Source organism: Crinia signifera, chromosome 5 (assembly GCF_055691185.1).
Source record: "Crinia signifera chromosome 5, ASM5569118v1, whole genome shotgun sequence".
In the NCBI taxonomy this organism is placed as follows: domain Eukaryota; kingdom Metazoa; phylum Chordata; class Amphibia; order Anura; family Myobatrachidae; genus Crinia; species Crinia signifera.
In genome coordinates this window covers 202,705,300-202,729,577 of record NC_139221.1, presented here as the reverse complement: position 1 = coordinate 202,729,577, position 24,278 = coordinate 202,705,300, and the positions used below count along the sequence as shown (strand labels likewise).

Sequence of the window (24,278 nt, the reverse complement as noted above, 5' to 3'; positions counted from 1 at the left end):
CCACCTCATGTCTTGGCCTTCCCTGGCATGCTCACTTCCTGCCCTCTGGCCTTCTTGCCTGTACCTCATGCTACCTGTTTGTCTCCCCTTCCTTCAAGATTGTACAGATGGGGCTGGCTTCATCTTTGCAGGGCTGACGTTTCTAACGCCAGCCCCGCCATCACACCAGCCCCTCCAGGGGTGCGCGAGCACGAGACGCTCGCTCGCCCCCTGGGCAACGGAGCCTGCCTCCGGTCCCCGCCGCCTCCCCCGCCGTCACTGCCCGTCGTGTGAGACGCACGCGCGTCCCAGTTCAGCGTAGCCCCTGCCACCGGCGCTCGCCAGTGGGGAAGGGCTGGCGAGCCCCGGCCAAGGATGGCAGGGGCTACATCTGTAAGTGCCTTGGAGCATCTCTCTTCTCTCACACTTCAATTACAACTATCTCTTACCTCTGTCTATAACTGCATCTCTTCTAACTCATAATCGTTCATCAATCTACCAATGGCAACCCGCCCCTGGTAGCATGTGGAGAACTCTTTTGCTTTCTTACATCCCAGATTTATTGTGTACTGAGAAATGTGGTGATAATTGTGACCTGTGCTCTGTTTTAGTTTTTCAGTTACTGTAATGTATAGTTCTAATGTGTGCTATTCGGTGCTTCAAACCGCTTGTGCTCCTTATTAATAAAATGTAATAATAAAAAAAATCGACCATTGTAGTCTGCTAATCTACTGTACTGCCACACACATCCTCATACTGTCAATGTCACAGGATTTGATAATATTAAAGATTACAGCTGATATAAATAGAGTTTTCCAATTATGGGACATCAGTGATACTGGAGGTAATTTGTTTTCTTTTATTGTGGTTCCAGGAGAAAGTTGTTTCACTCAGAAACATAGAATATGACAGCAGATAAGAACCACTTGGCCCATCTAGTTTGTTCCTTTTTATCCTGTAGGTAACAACACACCATCTGGTCATTAATTCTTTGTAAGGACAATCATATCACTATCCCACAAGTGTTTAAATTGCTCTACTGTCTTATACTCCACCACCTCTGATGGGAGGCTATTCCATTTATCCACTACTCTTCCGTGAAGTAATTTTTACCTAAAATGCCCCTCAGCCTAAATCCCTTTCTATCAATTCTATCATTTCCCTTTGTCAGAGTTTTGTGATGTAGACAGTGGTGGCTGCAGACCCTAGACTGCAGCTCACACCACATAATGCAGAGGGAGACGGTTAGCACATACTATGTAATCTATGTGCAGGCTAGTTCTATTTTGGGATGGTAGCACCAGAGCCGTATGGAGGGTGCCGAGGAAGAGCAAGAACGCACTGCTGGGCCCCCTCTCATCTGCTGCACCAGGAGAATGGAGATGCTAGCGGGGAACGACGCTGCAGGAGTGCAGAGTCAACAACCGCATACTGACAGAGACCCTGCACCCCTCCAAAAATGGCTGCTGCTTTAAAGGAGACAGATGCTAGAGGTCCTCCTGTACTCTAGAGTCTGTCAGAAGCACCATGCGCCAGGCACTACTCTTAAGTGTGGATGTGCTGTATGCCTTCAGCTCCTTGGAAACAAGAATGTAACCCCTTCCTGGCAATGAACATGTAACCCCTACTGGCAGTGAGCATGTAGCCCCCCTGGCAACAAACAATTAACACCTCTAGCAATGAGCATGTAATCCCTACTGGCAAGCATAATGTTACCCACTCTGGCAACAAGCATGTAACCCTCCCTGAACAATGAGCATGTACCCCCCATCCCCAGGAAGTGAGCATGTAACCCCCCTTGGCACTGAGTATGTTGCCCGCACTAGCAAGAAATATGTAACCCCCTCTGGCAACAGGCATGGAAACACTGGCATTGATCATACAACCCCTAGCAACAAGCATGTATTTAAGCAGCACATCAGGGCGGGTTATGTGTGTAAGCGACACTAGTGGGGGCATTATGGGTGAGAATTAATAGAATGAGAGATTCAGAAAATGAGAGATTTGGTAAGAAATCTCCAGTTTTTTTAAAGCGGCAATCATTTACACTTCAAAATCAAACTAGTTTTGCAGTGTAAATGATTGCCGCTTTAAAAAAACTGGAGATTTCTTACCAAATATCTCACTTTCTGAATCTCTAATCCTATTAAATCTCACCCTATGTGTGTAAATGGCACTATAGTGGGGCATAATATGTGTATGCAGCACTACAGGGGGAATTATATGTGTAAGCTGCCCTAAAGCGGGCATTTATATTTACTCCATTGCGTGTATAGCATTAATCAGTAATGCTGGTACTGAGAAGAGAATTAGAAACCTTACTCTTACTGTGGGGCGTCAATTGCAAGGGGCATTTTTGTATGTGCGACATAAAATGATGTCAGCGGCATAACTGTGTGTGGCACAATATGCAATAGGCATTACAGTGTGTGGCATAAAGTGAAATAGCAGTAAAGTGTGCGGCATAATGTGTAATGGCATTACGGTGTGTGGAATAAAATGAATTAAGCATTACAGCGCATGGCATGTGCAATGGGCATTACAGTGTGTGGCATAAAGTGAAATAAGCGTTACAGTGTGTGGCACAATGTGTAATGGGCATTATGGATTATGTGGCATAATGTGTAAGAGGCATTACTATAAGAAGAAAAAATGACTAGTGGGGGAGGGGGTGTCTAAACGGGATGCGGTCATTTCGTCTACAGCATGATGGTCGACAGTCATAAGGTCGACATCATTAGCTCGACATGGGAAAATATCAACATGGAAAAGGTCGACATGGTTTTAGGTAAAAATGTCATTAGTTCGACAGGTCGTTAGGTCTACAGGTCATTAGTTCGACAGTGTCTAGGTCGATAGTCAAAAAGTCGACATGGGGTTTTTCACTGTTTTTTGAGCCGACATGTGCCGACAGGTGGTATTTCATGCCCTACCATCCACTAGGGTGTGGCGGGAGAATAAAATAGTGTGCCGAGCGCAGTGAGGTACCGTGCCCGCGAGAGCAGCGAGCGATTCGAGGGGATGCGGTGCACTTTAAACTGTGTCCATGTTGACTGTGTTGACATTCAGGTAAAAAAACAGTGAAAAACCCCATGTCAACCTTTTTACTGTCGACCTAGGCATTGTCAAACTAATGACCTGTCGAACTAATGTCCTTTCGACCTAGAACAATGATGACCTTTTCCCATGTCGACATACACCCATGTCGATCTTGTACCATGTCGACCTAATGACTGTCGACCATCATGCTGTAGACCAAATGATCCCAACCTGTCTAAACAGACCATTGCACCAGGCGCCATGTCACGTAGTATATCTTCTGGGCAGAATCCCATTGTCTAGGTTTCACAGGCAACTGAGTACAAGCTTTAAATGACCTAAAGCTGCTTTCAGAGTACAGCAACGTCTGTGAGAAACACAGCATTGTCAATGACCTGGGACCGGCAGCCAGCCACTGGATGCATGCCATACACCATTGTTGTTACCCATCTTTGTACACTCTCTAAAGCTGACCATACACTTCTACGATTTGGGCCCTTTTCACTCAATTCCAACAGATTGGGTTGAGAATCAGGTAAAAAGTTCCCAAATTGTATACGCCTAACCTCTGATCTGATTTGTAATCCTGTGCGCACCGGATTGGATCCAGAGATCGCAAGTGCTGCACATACTGTAAGATTAATCAAAACCGGCAAGATCTGTCAGCATTTGCTGGGGGTCTCATACAATAAATCATCACATCGTATGCTGGTCCAGCTGCCTGGGAGCCGCAGGAATTTGCAGAGGTATTGCATGCAAGGCTGCATGTGATACCTCGGAGTAGTGTATTGGGGCCTTTAGGTATTTATATCCGTCTGGAGATATGCTATCCAGAACTGGACACAGTATTTTAGATGGGGTTGTAGCATAACATGAATTTTTGCTCATTCTATTTGGCATATTGTGAATTTTGGCTTATTCTGTGTGAATTTTGGCTCATTCTGTGTGGGATAATGTGAATTTTCACTCATTACGGGGTCCACTATTGTGTTGCATAATGTGTATAAAGGGTATATGGTGTGGTACACTACAGCTAAGGACACACCCTTTTGAGTGGCCACACCCTTTCTTTTGGGGCGCATGCATGAATGCAAACTTCACTTTTCCAAACCTTCACTTCAAAATTTCCACTTCAACCAATGTGTATGTATGTATGTAAAATGTAAGTAAATAAATAAATATATATATATATATATTCTCATGTGCCTAACATGCTGTGGTCACCCCCCTTAGAGTTGTTGTACCAGGGCCCAGGATTTCTCTTGGAAGCCCTGAATATACCCAATATTTAAATCAAGTAAATTAAAGTCACCCATGAATATAACCTCTCTCTTACTAGTCCTTTTAGTGATGTCCAGTTCCTGCCCCTGGCTTGGTGGTCTAATGATCACCACTGTGTGGAGTGTCCTTGTATTGCTATGGCCAGCTAGGCAGGAGCATGGCAAAGCTAACAGCTATACACAGTTATTCCAAAGCAATATAACATTAAGTTCACAATTTACAGTATCTTTGTAGAATAGATTCCTTTACTCTATATTTAAAAACTAAATGTATAATACCATATTATTACATCTACTTAGGTTGTATAATTGCTATGCATTACAATTTTTGGTACTTATATGTTAGTTGGGCGCCTACTATAGTTACTACGCTCACACCCCCCACTTTACATGTCGGCATGGAGTTGACTTTATATAGCGTGGCGAGCGCAGCGAGCCACCGAGCCCGAAGCGTGGCAAATAGCTTAGTGGGCGCCCAACTAACATATAAGTACCCAATGTTTGACTGCATGCATCTTTTAATATGGTCATAAATTCCTATCATACAAATATTATAAATCTCTAATCCCAAATGTTTTGAAAGTGAGTTAAAGGAGTCATACTGTATGTTCTAGAACTCTATTTTAGCAAAATGGATCTCTGAATAAGCTTTCTAAAGCCAGAGGGATGGCAGCTGCGTACTCCGTCCTTTCCTAGAAATTTTAGGGAATTGTCGCAACATATAAAAACTGAATTTTATTGAAGCAAAATAAACTAAATAATATTTTTCTTATTTGGTCATTATATAATATTGCATATGAAAAAAAGATCAACTGTAGTCTTTCACTTTAAATATTATTTAGCAATTACATTGATTTCTGTAAAAAACAATCTTCATGCTAGAAATGTACCCTTTAATTACCGTCCAATTTTATGTGCAACAAATGAGAATCTATGAGCCCCCTCACCTTGTTTCATCAATATAAACGGACTCAAGCACAGTGGCTGCATATTCCAGGTTCTTTTTCAGGTCTACAACTGAAGCTTCTCCTCTTTCCAGCTGTTTTACTAGACATCGTAATCTGCAAATCACATAAATGTTGAATTAATATCAACGTGAAAGCATATTACATTTTAAGTACTAAAAATATGTTACAATACATTTATTCAACAGCATGCTGCCTAATAATTACTTACAAACTGCACTAACTACATACTAATTAATTACTTGGACAATTAAAACATTTTTAAGTAAAATTAGAGACTCATTTCTTGGAAGCGAACATAGGGCCAAATGTAACAGGGTGTGGGTATCAGAAAGTGAGAGATTTGGGGAGAGTTTACCCATTTTTTTAAAGCGGCAATCAATTATGCTGATAAAACAGGTTGATTTTGCCATGCAATTGACGCTTTAAAAAAAATGAGAAAACTCTCCCAAAATCTCTCACTTTCTGATTCTCACACCTTATTACATTTGGCCAATAAAGTTGTATTATCGTGTTTTACTGTAAAATGTAAACAGTAAACTGTTAGTATCCTTTTATTAGTTTTTCTATAGGCTACTCTTTTTATACCACATAATAATAATTAAATGTTATCCACATCAGAAACTGTAGTCACAAGATGCAACAGCATACACAGCTGCATTGAGTCCTAAGTTTATTTAATAATTAAATGGTAATCAAAGGCTTCAAGTCACACTACACTTTGCTGGTGAGAGCCGGTTAGTAAATTAAAACATACATGCAGAGATGCATGTAACATATGTGTTGGCTGCAGGACCCCTTCAAATCCCACACCCAGATTCCCCAGACTCCTGTTTGGTGGGCTTAGAATGAGACAGATGCCTTATGCTGAGCCCTGAGTGAGCTTGTTGGCTGTGATAGACATTTGTTACATAAATCTCTGTATTTATCTTCAGATGTGCTAACTGAGGAAGCAGCCATTGGCAAATCAGATTTAAATAACATAAGTATAATAATACAGACACTGGGGGGTTATTTACTAAGCATTGGATTCTAAAACCCTGCATTTTTTTCTACCAAACTTTGCTAGATATATCATTGCCCTTTCAAGTTCTAGCCATAAGCACAATTGGAAGTGCTGGGAATTAGAATCTGATTCTTAGCAAATAAACTCCTGGACCAATTGGATAAAATAGTTAAAATGCCTTTTTTATACTTTCTATAATCTTTGTGTCAGATAAATAATAGATGTCTGTTTGTACACATACTAGGCCACATGCAATAGCCTTCGAAAATGGCGGCTGTGTGGACTGCCGGCCAAACTTTGAGGAGCAATCACTTACAGGGCAAAACCATGCCGAACTTAGTGGCTATTACATCTGGCCCACTGTCTGTGCATCTCTGTTATAACTAGTGTTCATTCTAGCATCCACCACCTTTGAAAATCCATGCAGTTCCTCTGACCTGCCTGGGGTGTCGCTGTCTGCTGTAGTGCTTCTAACGTGGTCTGTATATCAGCACTGATATGCAACCCAGACCTGTGCTAGAAACACCACAGCAGACAGCGACACCCCAGGCAGAGAAGAGGAACTACATGGGTTTTCAAAGATAGCGGGTGCTAGAATGAAAACTATTATAACAGCTAAATATGCTCTATCATCATGAATAACACTCTCCCATGTCAAAATATGTATGATTGATGTTGCTCTACATATTGCCAAGCCATTGATCATTGTAAATATTTTTTTTATGGTATTGGAACACTATATAGGCTTCTTTCTGGGTTGACTCGCACCATGTGTACAGACCATTAGATAATTTAATAGCTCCAGGAACTCCTTTTCGGTGCTAATCAGATCAAGCTGAATTGAATCCCTCCCATAATTAAACTACTTTGCAGCCTAATGATTTTACTAATTAATGGAAGTGAGGTTCAGGAGTATAACACATTTGAAAGTTGTTGGGACATAGGCCCATACACACTTGATGATTTTCAGCTGAAAATCGCTCAAAACAGCCGTTTTCAGCGATTTTCGGCTCAAAATCGCCTAGTGTGTATGGCACAGAGATTGCCCACTAGCGATGATGCACGCTCCCGCATCATCGCTAGGAAAGTGGTTCATCTGCTGGTTTTACCAGCAGATGAGGCGATGATGGATGGTTTTTCATCCATCATCGCCATGTGTGTACGCCTGCCGGGCTGAAAGATTAACCACTTTCAGCCCGGCGGACCTCCCCGCTGCCTCGCCCCCTCGCCCCCCCGCCTGTCATACTCACGGCACCCTGCGCTCTCCCTCTGGCCGCCCGGCTGCTGCTGCTGCTCCCCGGCCAGGTTAAACACCCGGCTGGTCCCGCCCCCCGCCCTGCACAACACGGAGCAGACAGCACAGAAGTGCTGTCTGCCCAGCTAAACACACTGACCACCAATGTTTATATATTTCTGCCCACTGCCACCAATGTATTAATTTAAAGGCAGCAAATATTATTATTATTAATATTATATATGTATATAAATATATATATAATATATATATATATATATATATATATATATATATTATAATACCATGTTTGTATATTTTTTGAGCACCTTGATAAAGAGGCAACCTGCCTCAAAACGTTGGTCACCTATTTTGGTGTGGTCTCATCATTTGCGAGTGCCGCCGCCCCCCACCCCCCTTGCAGATTCACAGCCTAGTGCTGTACAGTGACGGGCACCGCTTTATTAACTTTGGTAACACCTAAACCAGGATTGCTTGGAGTGCCACCATCCCCCCTTGCATATATATTATAATATATATATATATTTATATATATTATAATATATATATATATATATATTAATATATATATCAATGGTCAGTTGGCTAAACTCTGTGTCTGAGCCAATTCGATTTACGTACACCCACAGCCAACAATCAGTCGATTTTTTGGATGTCACGGTCCTTCGCGAAAATGATAAACTAGGGAATACACTCTTCAGGAAAAGGACAGACAGAAACACACTCCTTGAAGCCAGCAGCCAACATCCAGTTCGGCTTAAAGAGAGTCTACCTATATCCCAGTTTTTACGCGTTTTACGCACTAACTCTTCAGCAGCACTGGCTGAACAACAGATAGAAGAGATGACTGGTAGATTTTTGGCCCGGGGTTACTCCCATCGCACCATTGAAAGATGCCTCGGAAAGGCGAGGACTAGGCATGCCACTCCAATTGACCAGCCAACCCCAAGACCTAATACAGCATCACAACTCGTCCGTGTGGGTAACTATGACCATACTGCATACATGACGCAAGATCTATACAAAAAGCATTGGCCGATGTTGGCTAGCGACACAGCCCTGAAGTTGAACAAATCAAAACCGCCTCTCAACTCATACAGACGAGGGCGGAATTTACAACAAATGTTGATGCGCCCCACACTATACCCTCCGTTGGAGAATAGTCAGTCTGCAAGGACATTAAGGGGAGGTTGCTTCCGGTGCACTGGGTGCACGACCTGCCATGCGATGATCAGCGGACCCACAATACGACATCCGCACAATGGCAACAGCATAAAAATTCGACACAGATTATCCTGTATGAGCAGTTTTGTCATCTATGTGCTGATTTGCCCGTGCACATTGTATTATGTCGGCATGACAAGCCGAACCTTCCGCGAGCGCATGGCGAATCATCGCTATTCCATCAGGACGGCCATCTCATCTGGGACGTCGGATAAACCAGTAGCCAAACACTATCTGGCTGCTGGACACCAGATTATATGGCCAGGTAGTGCCCCAGGCGGGGGGGCGCTCCGGCACTACTCGCTCCACTGGGGAAGGGGGTGTGATGCGGGTGCCGCATTGCTCCACGGGGTATCGCTCCGAGGGAGGGAAGGGGCTGCGGGTGATGTGGCCGGCGCTGCATGGCTCCACGGGGGGGAGACCGGCTGGTGATGCGGTGAGGGCTGCCACGTCGGAACCCTTGAAATTCAAACCCAGCCCATTTATAATGAAAGATTTTCAGCAAAGTCTTTCGCCCTTCTGAAAATCTCTTGCTCTTTGGGGACAATAGCTCAGTGTGTACGCACTACTTTGGTGAAAGATATATCTATCAAAGATTTTGGCAAAGTCTTTTGAAATGAAAATCTTCAAGTGTGTATGGGCCTGTAAGTACCTTTTCTAGAATTGAGTTATCTGCACTCCATAGAAGCTTTTATACATATTGTTTATATTACTATAGTTATGCAGAGATGTATGAGTAATAGTGTGTACAGACGTTAAGATTTGGCTTCCGATGTTCCCGATATAGGGAACATCGGAAGCCATATCGCATGCAAATCGCATGCTTTTTTAGGGCTTGTGAGCATGATGCATTGCCGATGCGCACTCCCGTGTGAGCGCATATCGGCAGCCAGATAGAGAGGGCAGGCAACACTATATAGTGCAGATCTGCACTATATAGTCTAAATTGTGCCCCTCTGGCATGCCGTGAGATGCGAGTCCCGATGCGATCTGATCGCGCTGGGACTCGCATCTCATGGCATATCCTGCTGTGTGTACACACCATTACTGATAAAGAAAACTAATTACCATAAAATGGATCTTTTTGTCCTATGATTTAAGTTAATCCTTAAGTGCTCCTGGCTCTGACAAATGCTTTCATAAGTGGAAGGAATGTAAGAAGACGTAGATACAAAGAACAAAAAGAACAATCCCTATACTGAGATGATGAAGACACACACAGAGCCAATATAGTATTGTCACCCTTGGGGCAATTATTTCATGTTAATCTCTAAGGGAATAGCAAGAGTCTGAAATAGATTTTACAGGTCTTATAAAAGAAAACTGTTCCGAATATAAACTAAGTCCGGTGGCGTATTACCTATTTACTTCACGTACAGCCAAAGTTTCACAAGTGTTACTTGGGTCCATTTTTATAAATGCCATCATTTCTTTTTCCAAAACAGGCTGCAAACCACGCACGCATTATAATCAGGGCTGTTTCTCCTAGGAAGCAATACAGTATGTTCTCATCTGAGCTAGAACATTTCTAGAGGATGCAGAGACCAATGGTCACGTTATTACCTCTTCTGCTTCCTCTGCCACCTAACACTTTAGTAACAAATGTGAGATACTGTATAACGGGCACAGAGGAGGGAGAATACTAATAAAGAGGAAGCAGGTTTGGATATGTGCCATTTACTCTGCTTTCTTCTGCAATCAAGGATGTAGGAAATGGGTATGGTTTGGCAGAAACATGATAAGGCACAGCATTTCTCATCATACTGTTGTCTTGTCGGGATGCAGTTTAAATCCCGGCGGTCGGGATCCTGGCGTTCAGAATTCCGACGCCGGAATCCCGACCGCCGGAATCCCGACCGCCGGAATCCCGACCGCCGAAATCCCGACCGCCGAAATCCCGACCGCCGAAATCCCGACAGTTTCTCCCTCCGTGGGTGTCCACGACACCCCTGGAGGGAGAATAAATTAGCGTGCCGAGCGTAGCGAGGCACCGGGCCCGCTGCGTGGCGAGCGCAGCGAGCCCGCAAGGGGGGGGGGGGGGGCGATCCACGTCCCCCCCTTGTTGGGATTTCGGCGGTCGGGATTCCAGCATCGGGATTTTGAACGCCGGGATCCCGACCGCCGGGTTTTCATACTGAATCCCTCTTATCAGTGGATGACATTTGTAGAGCATTCTTATATGGGAGAGGAGTGTGCTCCTGCAGTGGGATGACATTACTGTGCATGCCCAGCCCAGCAGGTGCCACTGTGTTCAGTTTCATGGTGCAGCATGGCTGTGCAGTACTTCTCAAAGGTGAGACTATATACTGCTGTTATGACATGCATTACAGCTGATATATCCATCTTTGTATTACCTACAATTCTGTAAGCCTGTTTAATAACTTTCAGTGTGGGCTAATCTCCATTTAATATTCCATTGGTACTTAGGGCCTTATTCTAGTTCACTCTTTCTGACAAAATCCTTCTTAGATGGACAAAACCATGTGCACTGCAGGGGGGCAGATGTAAAATGTGCAGAGAGAATTAGATTTGGGTGAGTAATTTTGTTTCTGTGCAGGGTAAATAATCTAACTCTCTCTGCACAAGTAACATCTGCCCCCCTGCAGTGCACATGGGGGGTTATTCTAGTTCACTCTTTCTGACAAATTCCTTCTTAGATGGACAAAACCATGTGCACTGCAGGTGGGGCAGATGTTACTTGTGCTGAGAGAGTTAGATTTGGGTGGGGTTTTACTTCAAAGTGAAATCTATATTGCAGTGTAAAAATAAAGCAGCCAGTATTTACCCTGCACAGAAACAAAATAACTCACCCAAATTTTATTCTCTCTGCACCTTTTACATCTGCCCCCCTGCAGTGCACATGGTTTTGTCCACCTAAGAAGGATTTTGTCAGAAAGAGTGAACTAGAATAAGGCCCTTAATGTAGCCACCAAGGTTCACCAATAGCTCATATTTAAGTATCCAAGATGAGCAGCAACTACAGTATGTTAGGGATGCATTCTTTGCCATGGAATTGCCATTTTTCCTGTGCCCCTCTATGGATTAAGAGGGAAATTGATGATCGGCACTTTGGCAACAGATTTGCTACCAGCGCTGCCACCCAGGGTACAAGGCAGAAGGACTGCAGTGTTGCTACTCCTATGGCACCCCAGAGATGCTCCCCACCACTCTTTTTCTACCTTGCAAGGTGCCTGGAGAGGCCTCCCACTGTGTGGGAAACAGCAGGATGCCCCACGCATCAACATTCTTGCTCCCAACTCTCCCTACAGTGCTTGTTGTGTAATGTTAACAGGTTACGTGCACCATGGAAGGGGGTGTTTGCCCAGGGTTAAGAGTCATCCTGCTACAGCAATTATGGTGATCAGAGGCAGCTTCAGAGGTGGGGCTGCAGCATTGTCATATAAGGGAGCTGCACCAACTGCCAGTGAGTCAGTTTGGGATGGCTGGTGGTGGCCAAAGATGTGTCTCCCCTATTTGGACTGTGCTGCAGCCCCATTATTGTAGTCACCACTGGTGGTGATGTTGTTGCTCATGTACTATCAACGCTAATTTGTGGTCATTACTAATTGCAAGACCCCCTTTAAGAGATGAAAATGGATGAATATTTCCTTTAATCCAGAGAATGGGCAAATTAAAGGCAGGTAGTATTCGTAGTATCAATGTCCTATGACTTTACCTAAATACTCTTTTGTGACAATTCAAGTGGAGTTGTTTTGCTCAGCCCAGCTCTTATCTACTGTAATTACAAAACATATCTTCTGACCAGCATTTTACATTTCCGCTACAATAGCTCTTTGTTTATATAGGCAAAACATGCCTTTCACACCAGTCGCTGTTTATAATTGAATAATCACTGTCTTAGTAAATGAATTCTGCATCAGTGATGCCCACGAGGAATTAGAGCTTTCTAAACTAAGCTTTCATGTAACAGGAGATTGTTATAGCAATGATTGATTCTACTTTTTAAAATACTGTTTCACGAGCAGCAGGCGGCAGCGGGAGTCAATATCCCCAGCTTGAACATTGCTTCATACAAATAAAACTCACGTCACTACTAACTTTTTTTCTGTTATTCATTTAGTTTCTACTGCCCAGACAGGAATGATTAATATCACAACATGCCTTGTATTTTTAATGATCAAAGCAGTGAAACTGACTTTCCAAGAAAAAAACTCGCGTCTGGTATTCTGGAGGTGAACATATAAGACACATGGGAAAACTAAACCAAAGAAAATAATTTAGGCATTGAGTTAGAATGCCAGAGGCTTGTGAACATGAATACAGTGCACAGACATTTTTGGACTCCAACACTCAAGTTTTCCTTAATAATACAGGTTGAGTATCCCGTATCCAAAATGCTCGAGACCAGGAGAATTTTGGATAACGGATTATTCCGTATTTCGGAATATTTTAATATTTAAATTATGTATTTTGAAGTATCTTGCATGTATGCTGTATAAACACATAAAATACACACAAATATATTTTATTACCACATAAAATACACTCAAATATATTTTATTTGTTCAAAAAAACAAGGTTTCAAAACATGAAACAAAATTTGTGTACTATCTCAGATATTGAATTTGAATGCCAAGCAATCATTTTCTTGCACATATATAGTGCCAGTTACATATCATGTCACCAGTAGTGCTGTTACAAATGTCCCCAGTGAGTTTTTAGCAAAAAAAATATTTTTTTTTTTCACTTTCTGGAATGTATGGTTTTCGGAATAATTCGGATAACGGATACTCGGATACGGGATACTCAACCTGTACTGCTCTTTATAAGATTTGTGCGTGCAAATATAACATACTGATCAATCTCTCTCTTTGCGCTGCATGTACGTCCTTTCATATTGATGTCACAAGTACTGTATTATTCAAGAAGTTCCATAGGGATATGAAAATCCCAGAACAACATGACAAAGACTGTGTATCTAGAACCTAAAGTATAAACAATTATGTAGTGTGAATAGTTTTTCTATTTTAACACTTTTTTAAATTATTTAACATTTTAATTTTGTAAATCAGATTTAATAATAAAAAGCAATAGAGCAATAAAGAATGTAAATTAACTAGGAAGTTATTCCTAGGGAAATGGTATGTCAGCCCATCCTTTTGAATGACTATCACCTTCCCTAACAAAATTGGGACTCTTCTGTGGTCACCTACACATACTGGCAGTATTTCTCCTATTTTATTTCCTGAAGGTATCGCTGGGGAATTGAGCCCCGCTCATCTGCCCAGGCCAAGTGTTTGATAAATTACCAAAGAAGAAAAAGTGTTCTGTTACCGCGCAATAATAACTATACTGTACATTGGAACAGTCTACAAATTAGGATTTTCTACCTAGAGGTACAGTAGGAGCAAGTTTCATCTTTGATCCTTTGGCCATGGCTAGCCATGGCTAGCCATGGCTATTCTATTGTTCTCAGCTGCAATACCTATTGTATTGCAGCTGAGAACAATAGAATAGACATGGCTAGCCATGGCTAGCCATGGACAAAGGAGCAAAGATGAAACTTGCTCCTACTGTACTGTAGTATCTCTCTTAGAGGTCTGGGCCTGATCCTAAATTGTACTGTGCTTGTAGGATTGGTTCAAAGTTTAGATGTTTGCAAACAGAAACATCTCACATGTATTTTCAGTTTTCCCCCTCCAAATCAAGCATATAACTTCCAAAAAAGCCTGACATTAAATGTATGGCATTTTGGAAACTCCATACAAAAATACATTTTAGTATATTCCCCTGATATATTTAGGATATCAAATAAGATTTCTATAGTATCAATGGGAGAGATTGAGGTGCCCTTAGCCAATCAGAAAAAGTTTCCGATCATCAACATCCTTTACAGCATGTATTTTACACCGCAGCTCAGAAATCGACAAGCTATGCAACTCTGGACAGGTGCATAAGCATCTTTGTTGTGTTCACACAAGCCACATTTATGTGAATACTACTTTTGTGTAATTGCCATATTCTTAAACACTCCATACCCCTGATCCACATCTATAAATGTAAGTAGCCAAAAGAAAGCAAATTTGCATACAGCTAACTGGAAGAGTAAAGGCCCCATCCACTAGTATGATTTTGGGCCCTTTTCATCCAATTGTTAGGCATCCGATGAATCGGATGAAAAGGGACCGAATCGCATGCGTTTAACCTCAAATTCCAATCCGATGTGCAACCTCGTGCATCGGAACCAGAGATTGTCGCTACTGTACCATCGAATCCAGCAGCCAGGAAAAGCAGAGCCGACCCAAGACATTGGCAAACAGGGCAAATGCCTAGGGTAGTGGTTCCCAAACTGTGTGCCGTGGCACCCTGGGGTGCCTTGGGGAACTACAGGGGTGCCCTGGATTGGTGGTCCAAGTTTTATGACCAATGTACAGTAATAGGCAAATAGTGAACAAACAGAAGTGAATCATGTCCATTACCACATAACTGACCCCAAGGATTGCATATAAACATAATTAACTTAACTTAATATTTTTATTTACTTTAATGAGAAACTCTTGGGCTAGTGGTTCCATGAAAATAATTATGATACGCTGGGGTGCCCTGATTCAAAAAAGATTGGGAACCACTGGCCTAGGGCATTTAGAATGTCTAGGGGCATGCAGCTCATACAACTAATCCAACTGCAATGGGAGCACAAAGGATCAGGGGGGATTGGGTTGTAATAATGTGTGATATACATGTAAGTGTCATTACTGTGTGGCATTATGTGTAATAGGGTATTTTTAATGTCTAGTTTAAAGTGTAAGTCTAATTACAATTTCATTATGTGTAATTGGGTATTACGAATGTCTGGTATCATTTCTAAGGGGAATTACTGTGTGACATTATGTTTAATAGGCATTACTAATGTGTGGTATAATGCATAAGGGGCATTAATACTGTGTGCCATTATGTATATGTCTCTATTACTGTGTTTCATAACATGTATAGACTAAAGGGCACTTCTGTATGGTGCTGAATAAAAAGCAATGTACTGTAATGTCCATAAGGTACAAGACAGTGCTAGGGGGCACAAACCAAAATCTTTCCTAGGGCATCAAATTAGCTAGGGCCAGCTCTGAGGAAAATGATCGCATATGATACATCGTATTCAAAAGACCCGCGTATGATGTATTGTATGCAATGCTGCCACCCAAGAGCTGCCTATTGAAATTGTGGTGTATCGCATGCAAGGTATCACATGTGAGGTACAGCATGCGATGCCTTGTGTAAGTGGGTGGAGGCCTTAACACTTACTGTACTTTCATACATGTGCAATACATAAATATATATTTTACAGAAGAATGAAAGCTGTTTAAATCTAAACCTACAACAGCTGCAGTACAGTATATTAGAGATTATTATATATATATAAAAAAAAAAAAAAAAAACAGAAAACTAACATATGGAGATATTACTGCAGATATTTGAAAGAATACACCTGAAGCACCTCGCCCTGGAATATATTGTATGATTTTGTAGCATCATGAATCTTACTGAGTATAAGGAATTCCCATTTACTGTACGCTGTGGTATTGAGATGTATGCTCAAGAAATGCAAAACGAGTAGCTCCTGACAGACAAGTAAAAATAAGGCATCACAATTATGTACAATTATGCAGATTTTATCTTAAGTCATTTTTTGACCGGTGGTATGGTAACTGGTTCATTAAAATCATATTACATTTTCTGTCACTTGAAAAGTGTAATTAGTTCATCGCTATATATGGCAGAATATAATAAAATTGGCTATGTAATTACCCCCATATAAGTCAATGTAATTATTGTTATTTATATAAGGAATATTGGGGCAGATGTATTAAGCCTGGTGAAGAGATAAACTGGAGATAACGCACCAGCCAATCAGATCCCAACTGTCATATTTCAAACACAGCTGATTGGCTGGTGCGTTATCTCTTCCATGTTATCTCCACTTTATCTCCAGTTTATCTCTTCTCCAGGCTTAATACATCTGCCCCATTAAGTCAGCACATGGAACCAAGATAAAGACAAACAGGATTCTTATATATACTGTATTCCTATATATACTGTATAGTGTAGACTCTAACTTACAGCCTATAACCCCAATTTTAGTATGGATATTAACAAATGTCTGCCTATATAATTATTATTAACTCTTCCATCCCTATACAGCATCTCTTTTTGTTATATATATCATGGATGAAGTCTAGTGTGATTTTCAGTCAGGGCTACGGGTTAAAACTTTATCTTCTTTGAAAACAGCATGTTGTCTGTGAAGGCTATAAATTGTATCCATTGTTTAAACCAGAAGAAAACATTTTGTAATGAAATAGTCCCATTGGTGAAGAGAAACCAATCCAAGACACAGCATTTGTTTCTAGAAATCATTGCAGAAGCATAAGGTGTCTTCCTGTTTCAAAATGAGGTTGGCTGGGTTTGACCATTTGCTATTTGATTCTTCAATTTCAGTATGCCCAGGGTTGGATTAAGGAAGGGTGGTTACCTGTCCTGAAGTAAGCACATATTAGGGGCCTCCGCACACTCTTGTCTGAAGTGGAATAGTTTCCCTTGGTGGCTCAGCTGTTCATTGACATTGAGTCATGAAGCAATAGAAGCAACTGGCTGGTTTAGGGGCCCGTTTTTGGGGGTTAGTCACAAATATTATGTATCAACCAAATGTATATAGGAAAAACCACAGTATGAATCTCCGATACCTGCTGTGATCCCTCCTGCACTGCCGCTGGCCACATCCCCCATAGGTTTCTATAGGGCAGCAGCGCTTCGCAAACCTGGGCTAATGCCATTCTGAGATGGCGGTAGGCCCATGAGCTATGGATCGCACTGCTAATCACTCACGTGCCTTGCTCAGCACATCTCAGGTAATATTCTGCCCTGATCGCATTGTAAAAGTGATCCTTGATAAATGGGCCCCATAGTGTCTTGTGGGTCTTTAGTATACGATACCGTGAGACATTAAACCTGAACTATTCCTACTCCGAGTGTAGCTCTAATGTCCAGGTGTGTGTGTGTATATGTACACAGGGGGAGGGGTTGCTCAGGGGTATTTGGCAGCTCTTTCGGTTGTGGGTGCCCCAACAACTTTGTTGCCCCTGGGCCCCACCAGCCTTAATTTTGCCCTACATAGTTACATAGTTACATAGTAGGTAAGGCTGAAAAAAGACTTGCGTCCATCTAGTTCAACCTGGTATAGATATCCATTGCTGATTTGGTAGGTTCTGATATTTTACAGACAGATTATATTTCTTATTTGTACCCATGGATGTTTTTCTCCAGTAAATGTTTGTCCAACTTTGCCTTGAACGCATTTAATGAGCCAGCCGTTACCACCTCTCTGGGAAGAGAGTTCCAGAGTTTGACTGTTCTGACCATACAGAAATTCTTTCTACTAGCTGAATGAAATCTTTTTTCTTCTAATCTATACTCATGCCCTCGTGTCCTAGATTCCTTTCTAGTAGAAAAGAGGGTGTGTGACAGTTCCTTATATTGGCCCTTGATATACTTGTACATGTTGAGCATGTCCCCCCTTAAACATCTCTTTTCTAATGTAAATAGTCCCAAATTGCTTAATCTCTCCCCGTAGCTTAAATTCTCCATTCCCCTAATAAGCTTTGTTGCTCGCCTTTGGACTTTTTCTAATTCTATGATATCCTTTTTATAGTGTGGGGCCCAGAACTGCACTCCGTACTCGAGGTGAGGTCTCACCAATGCTTTATACAGTGGCATAATTACCCTTGAGTCCCTAGTTTCCATTCCCCATTTAATACATGCCAGAATTTTGTTGGCCTTTTTTGTAGCTACATTACAATGGGCACTACATCCCAGTTTGCTGTCTATTTGGACTCCTAGATCCTTTTCAAGTATGGAATTACCCAGTTCCTCTCCGCTAAGGTTGTAACTTGCACACTGGTTGTGTCTCCCAAGGTGCATAACCTTACATTTATCTACATTGAACCTCATCTTCCATTTTTTTGCCCACTCATCTAGAATTGCAAGATCATTTTGAAGCATGGTGATGTCTTCTGATGATTTGATGACTTTGCTAAGTTTTGTATCATCCACAAAGATAGATACATTGCTGAGTAACCCTATCCCAATATCGTTAATAAAAATGTTAAACAAAATGGGCCCCAAAACTGAACCCTGGGGCACTCCACTTAGTACCTGAGTATACCTAGCAACAACCAACATCTTGTCTATGGATATAGGTCCTTTTTCTGGTTCATTCGCTCAGAGGTGTGCACAACGCTTGCGAATTACCCAAACCCCGCCTTGCGAACGGTTAGCCCACACCACCCATTTACACACCGAATTTGTTCGCAAGGTTTGCGAACGGATGTTTTACATGAACATACATTCGCATGCCAGTGGGAACCTCCCCCATCTTTCGGTGGTCACCGACCATCGAATGATGGTGAAGGCGAATGCATATTTAAGGGTGGCCCAGACCATTTGTACATAAAGCCAAGAAATGCAGGGAATTGTCAGCTGTCCACCCCCTGCACGTTCATCATGACCGCATTAGCATATGTATGCCCAGCATTTTAATGGGAACGCCCATGAAACGCAGAGTGTATGCATATGGTAATGACCCTGGCCAGCACCCCACGCCCTTTTCCACCCCCTGCTCGCAAGGCTGGAAGCGTGCACTCAGCAACCAGACTTGCCGAGTTCGCATGCACCCAGCATATACACATGCGCAGAAATGCTGCTGTGTATACGCAAAACATCGGTCCCCCTTCCGAATTTGCATCCAAGCAAATGAACCAGAATAAGTCCCATAGTGTATAAACTAGATAGGGTGTTCTAAAGGGCTTTGTTAACTTTATCCCCTGTTTTGGAAATAGTGTCTCATTAACAATTAAAATTCTTGTATTTATGGGCAATGCAATAGGCAAAATTAATGCTTGTGGCTTCTTACAATCAGAAAATATGTGGATAAACCCCAACTTAACTAAACCCAAGGATGACATATATACACAATTTACTTTTAGATTTACAAAACACTGATGCTCTATGGCACAGGTTCTCAAACTCGGTCCTCAGAACCCCACACAGGTCATGTTTTACAGGTCACCTGTGAATTTTTAAAATTCTAACTAGAGGAGAGAAAGAAGGCTGTTTTCTAGGGGCACTTTATTTATAGTATAAATAAAACTTAACTTTTAATAGTTTATTAAAATGACTTAGTAATAACAAGTATATCCATTATTGTGTTCATATATTAATGGTAAAACAAGAAAATATTGTAAAAATTGTGTTAAGCAGTCTCACAGGAACCAATAAATAAACCTGTTTGAACCCCAGGTATAATAAGTGATGGCTTTTGGAACCGAATGCTGAAAATCTGTGTGGTGAAAGGTATTGAAATTAAAGTAGGAAAATCCTGCTAATACTTGTCTGATTTTAATTGCTACTTGCGTGGTTAAGGTGGAGCTCCCGTAGGGCCTTATTCTAGTTCACTCTTTCTGACAAAATCCTTCTTAGATGGACAAAACCATGTGCACTGCAGGGGGGCAGATGTAAAATGTACAGAGACAATTAGATGTGGGTGAGTTATTTAGTTTCTGTGCAGGGTAAATATTGGCTGCTTTATCTTTACACTGCAAAATAGATCTCACTTTGAAGTAAAACACCACCCAAATATAATTCTCTCTGCACAAGTAACATCTGCCCCACCTGCAGTGCACATGGTTTTGTCCATCTAAGAAGGATTTTGTCAGAAAGAGTGAACTAGAATAAGGCCCTTATTGCCACGATTGTAAGTAATGAGAGAAACACTTCAATGGTAATGGTAAACAATTGAATTAATAAAGAAACCCGCTATGAATCTGCTATTGATTACCTAGAGCAGGGATGGGGAACCGTCGGCCCTCCAGCTGTTTTTGAACTACACATCCTAGCATGCCCTGCAACAGTTGTAGCAGGGCCACATAGCAAAACTGTAACAAGGCATGTTGGGGTATATAGTTCCATAACAGCTGGAGGGCCAAAGGTTCCCCATCCCTGATAATAGAGAAAGCTTCTCTGAGTAGTCCATTGGTGATACAACATAATAACAACAATGTTTCTCTATTTCAACACCAGTATAAAACATACATGTATTCATAACATATTGAAATATAGTATCTTAGACACACAAAGGCAGGATCTTGCTGTGCTGTATTTAGACAGTTATCATATCCCTATTAGTGTACAGACTGTACCTATTTGTGCACTACATCATATATGTTCCTGTGTAAATCAAGCACGCATGCACATAGATCCTCGTGACTATGTAGAAGTTTGTTGTGTGCGGATAAAACATGAACCGTAGTTTGATCAGCATATATTTGGGACTTAAGGCATAAATTGTCAGTAACAAGTAATCCTCAAGGAATAAGGGATGGTATAGCTGCAAGAAAATGCGCAGATGGCAGAGGTCTCTGTCGTCTGCTTTCATGCAGTCTTGCTAAGCATCAGACTACCAGATTAGAGAGACAGAGGTACGTGCCACTCGGCAGAGGGATATAGTAGAAACGGTGCTTCTGCTGTCAGTGCGTTTCAGACATGAATGACCTGATATGACTTGGACATTTCAGGGCAGCTTATCTGTCTCACCAATCATGAGAGAACACCCCAGAAAAGAGTACCTTCAGTTCCGTGTGGAGGTCAGGGTCTATAGTGGTATGATGTGGTGAGCTCTTGTCACAACACCACCACATCACACAGGGTCATAACTAGAAATTCATAGGCCCCATAGCAAAACTTTGAAAAGGCCCCCTATTTAGCAACTGATGGTAATAAATGTATATAGCACATATAACTTAGACTGTAAAGATGGCCCCCCTTCAGCTGTGGGCCCCATAGCAGCTGGACACCTTGCACCTATGGTAGTTACGCCCTTGACATCACACCCCTACAGACACTGGTCTCCACAAAACAGCCTATAAAAGTTTCTTAATACCTTAATACCTTAAACTACTGGCATCGTCTGCACCATGGCTACCAAATACATATTTCTGTATATTTTGATTATCACATTTCTTTCTTTACTACCACACTTCTTTAGTACTGTTTTTTTAATTGTTCTGGTAAAGTCATATCCTAGAAATTATTCTAATAAGATTAAATACAATTTAAGTCTTATAAATTTATACCAGAATATCAATTAGAGTGGAGTCTCCATACTGGAATTTAGAGTGCACTACACAAATCTCATCTTTCCTCTTTCTTTTTGATCAGAAAATGTTAAGTATATGAGATAAGTAGCACCATCCTCTAACAGGGGAAAATAAAATATAGAGTCAACTAGCAAAAAGTCTAAAGATGAATGCAGATTGTCCAATTACTATTTTGCCTTAATAAAATAAATAACCTATTCTTCCAGGGTTTAATCAGATGTATATGATAAATGTGTTCCGTTTCTGGTACAATGACATTTCTCTAAGGTAGCCTGAAAATAAGCACTAAAGATATAGTACTACATACTTCGTTAATGCATGCCTTTTAGGGTTGGTAAAATGATTTCCATACAAAATGACAGAGAAGGAAAGAGGAGGGGAACAGAAATCAGGGGTAGGGGCACAAATGATACAGATATAGGATAAGGAGGCAGGCATGAAAGACAGACATAAAGGAAAAGGGGTAAATAAGGGACAGAGACTAGAGAGACAGGTTATCAGTTGAGTAGTGAGGGTGGGGAAAAATATATGTAAGCACTTGGAGCAGCCCCCCCCCCTCGCACAGTCCCCCCAAAATAACCTCCACCCAATATCGGCAACCTACTCCCCTGAAACTCACCAAAAGGGGAACAGAGAATAGAGAAAGGTGGAGGTTAAAAGTTAAAGAGGCTAGCGACCCAGAAAATGATAGGTAAAAAATAATAATAATTAAATATAACTGTTGGAACGTCCTGACAGTCTGAATCCCAGGCCATTTTTGGTCCTCTCGACTGCCGGAATTCAATGTTCCGATTGTCTAGTGTCTGAAAGTCCAAGGTCTGGTGAAAAAGTCAAAGGATTGTCGAAAAATTAGAGATTGACAATCCGCTGCCTTTTCTGACAAAATAGACCCGACTTGTTTTAAAGTCGGATCTGTCATGGAAAACATCCTTCAATGCTGTCGGAAACCGCAGCCTTGAATAGGCGATGGACGCTATTTCCGTCAGAGGAAATAGCATCTGAGATTGAATATCCCCCTTAAACCAAAAAGTGTTTAAAAAAATTACAAACACACAGATTTATTTTGGATTAAAGGAATTTCAGAAACATAGCTAACATGAAACTCATGCACTTGCTGATGTACTCGGTACTGTTTAAGGAAAATGTTAATGTTAGCACATAATGAATGACCACTTGGTCTCAGAGGTAATGGGAGATGTCATTTTGCAATAGCAACGATTACAATTGACACAAGTCTACAGTTCCAGTCATTAACTTTCCATGTTTGAAGTCTACAAGAATGATTTGTAAATGATTGTTCTTATGAAAGGCATTCGTCAGACATCTTATCATCCGATGACTGCTAAAGACCTTTTAAGCTGTACAGCTTAATATGTTGAAATGATTTAGCTGCCAACTAACATGAAGACAATTTCATTACTGAATGTCTAAATGTGATCAAAAGCTGAATACGTTAAAAAAGGCAATTTGTACCACTTGATTTCAGGTTCACTGCCAAATGAAGCTTTATAGTGCTGGTTCTGGCTCTGAGTGAACTGGCTGAAGGGATGCTTTTGCTTAATGAGATTGTCTGGAGCAATGCTTGGATCAGATACCTTCTGATCCTTAATTAAATGAAAATCAAGGAGGCTTAACAGAATGAACAGCCCAATAATTTCCTGTTTCTCACCCATAGGCCTATTAAAGCCATATACCTTATGTGTCCAATCTTTACTAATCCATGTTTGAAATGACTTGTAACTATTTCTATAGACTTATAATACGTGTAACGTGTACTTTTTTAACAGTATTGATAATTAATAAAAAAAACTTTTGGTATGAATTACAGCTATATGCCAGCTACTGTATTTCTTAAATTATTCCTGTTTTAATATTTAAGTATTATAAATTTGTATGGTGTTACCATATTACACAGCACAGAGAATATTGGGCCTAATTCAGACTTGATCTCAGGGAAAATTTGTTCTCAAAATGGGCAGAACCATGGGCCAACTGTAACATGTGTAAAGAGAGTTAGATTTGGGTGGGATGTGTTCAAACTAAAAATTAATTTGCAGTGTAAAAATGAAGCAGCCAGTGTTTACTCTGTACAGAAACAATGGGCATTATTCTAGTTCACTCTTTCTGACAAAATCCTTCTTAGATGGACAAAACCATGTGCACTGCAGGGGGGCAGATGTAAAATGTGCAGAGAGAATAAGATTTGGGTGAGTTATTTTGCTTCTGTGCAGGGTAAATACTGGCTACTTTATTTTAACACTGCAATATAGATCTCACTAATTCTCATCTGCCCCCCTGCAGTGCACATGGTTTTGTCCATCTAAGAAGGATTTTGTCAGAAAGAGTGAACTAGAATAAGGCCCA

At 41.3% G+C, this 24,278-nt stretch overlaps 1 protein-coding gene across 5 annotated transcripts in view; it reads right to left on the bottom strand.

Annotated features, from left to right (window-relative positions):
- The window catches only part of PDE1C (phosphodiesterase 1C), a 790,350-nt gene that overhangs the window by 213,859 nt on the left and 552,213 nt on the right, over nt 1–24,278 (bottom strand). For all 5 annotated transcript variants that reach the window (XM_083188441.1, XM_083188444.1, XM_083188443.1 and 2 more), the window contains one exon: nt 5,246–5,359. In XM_083188441.1, coding sequence (XP_083044567.1) covers nt 5,246–5,359 — 114 coding nt within the window. The remainder of the gene's footprint in view (nt 1–5,245; nt 5,360–24,278) is intronic.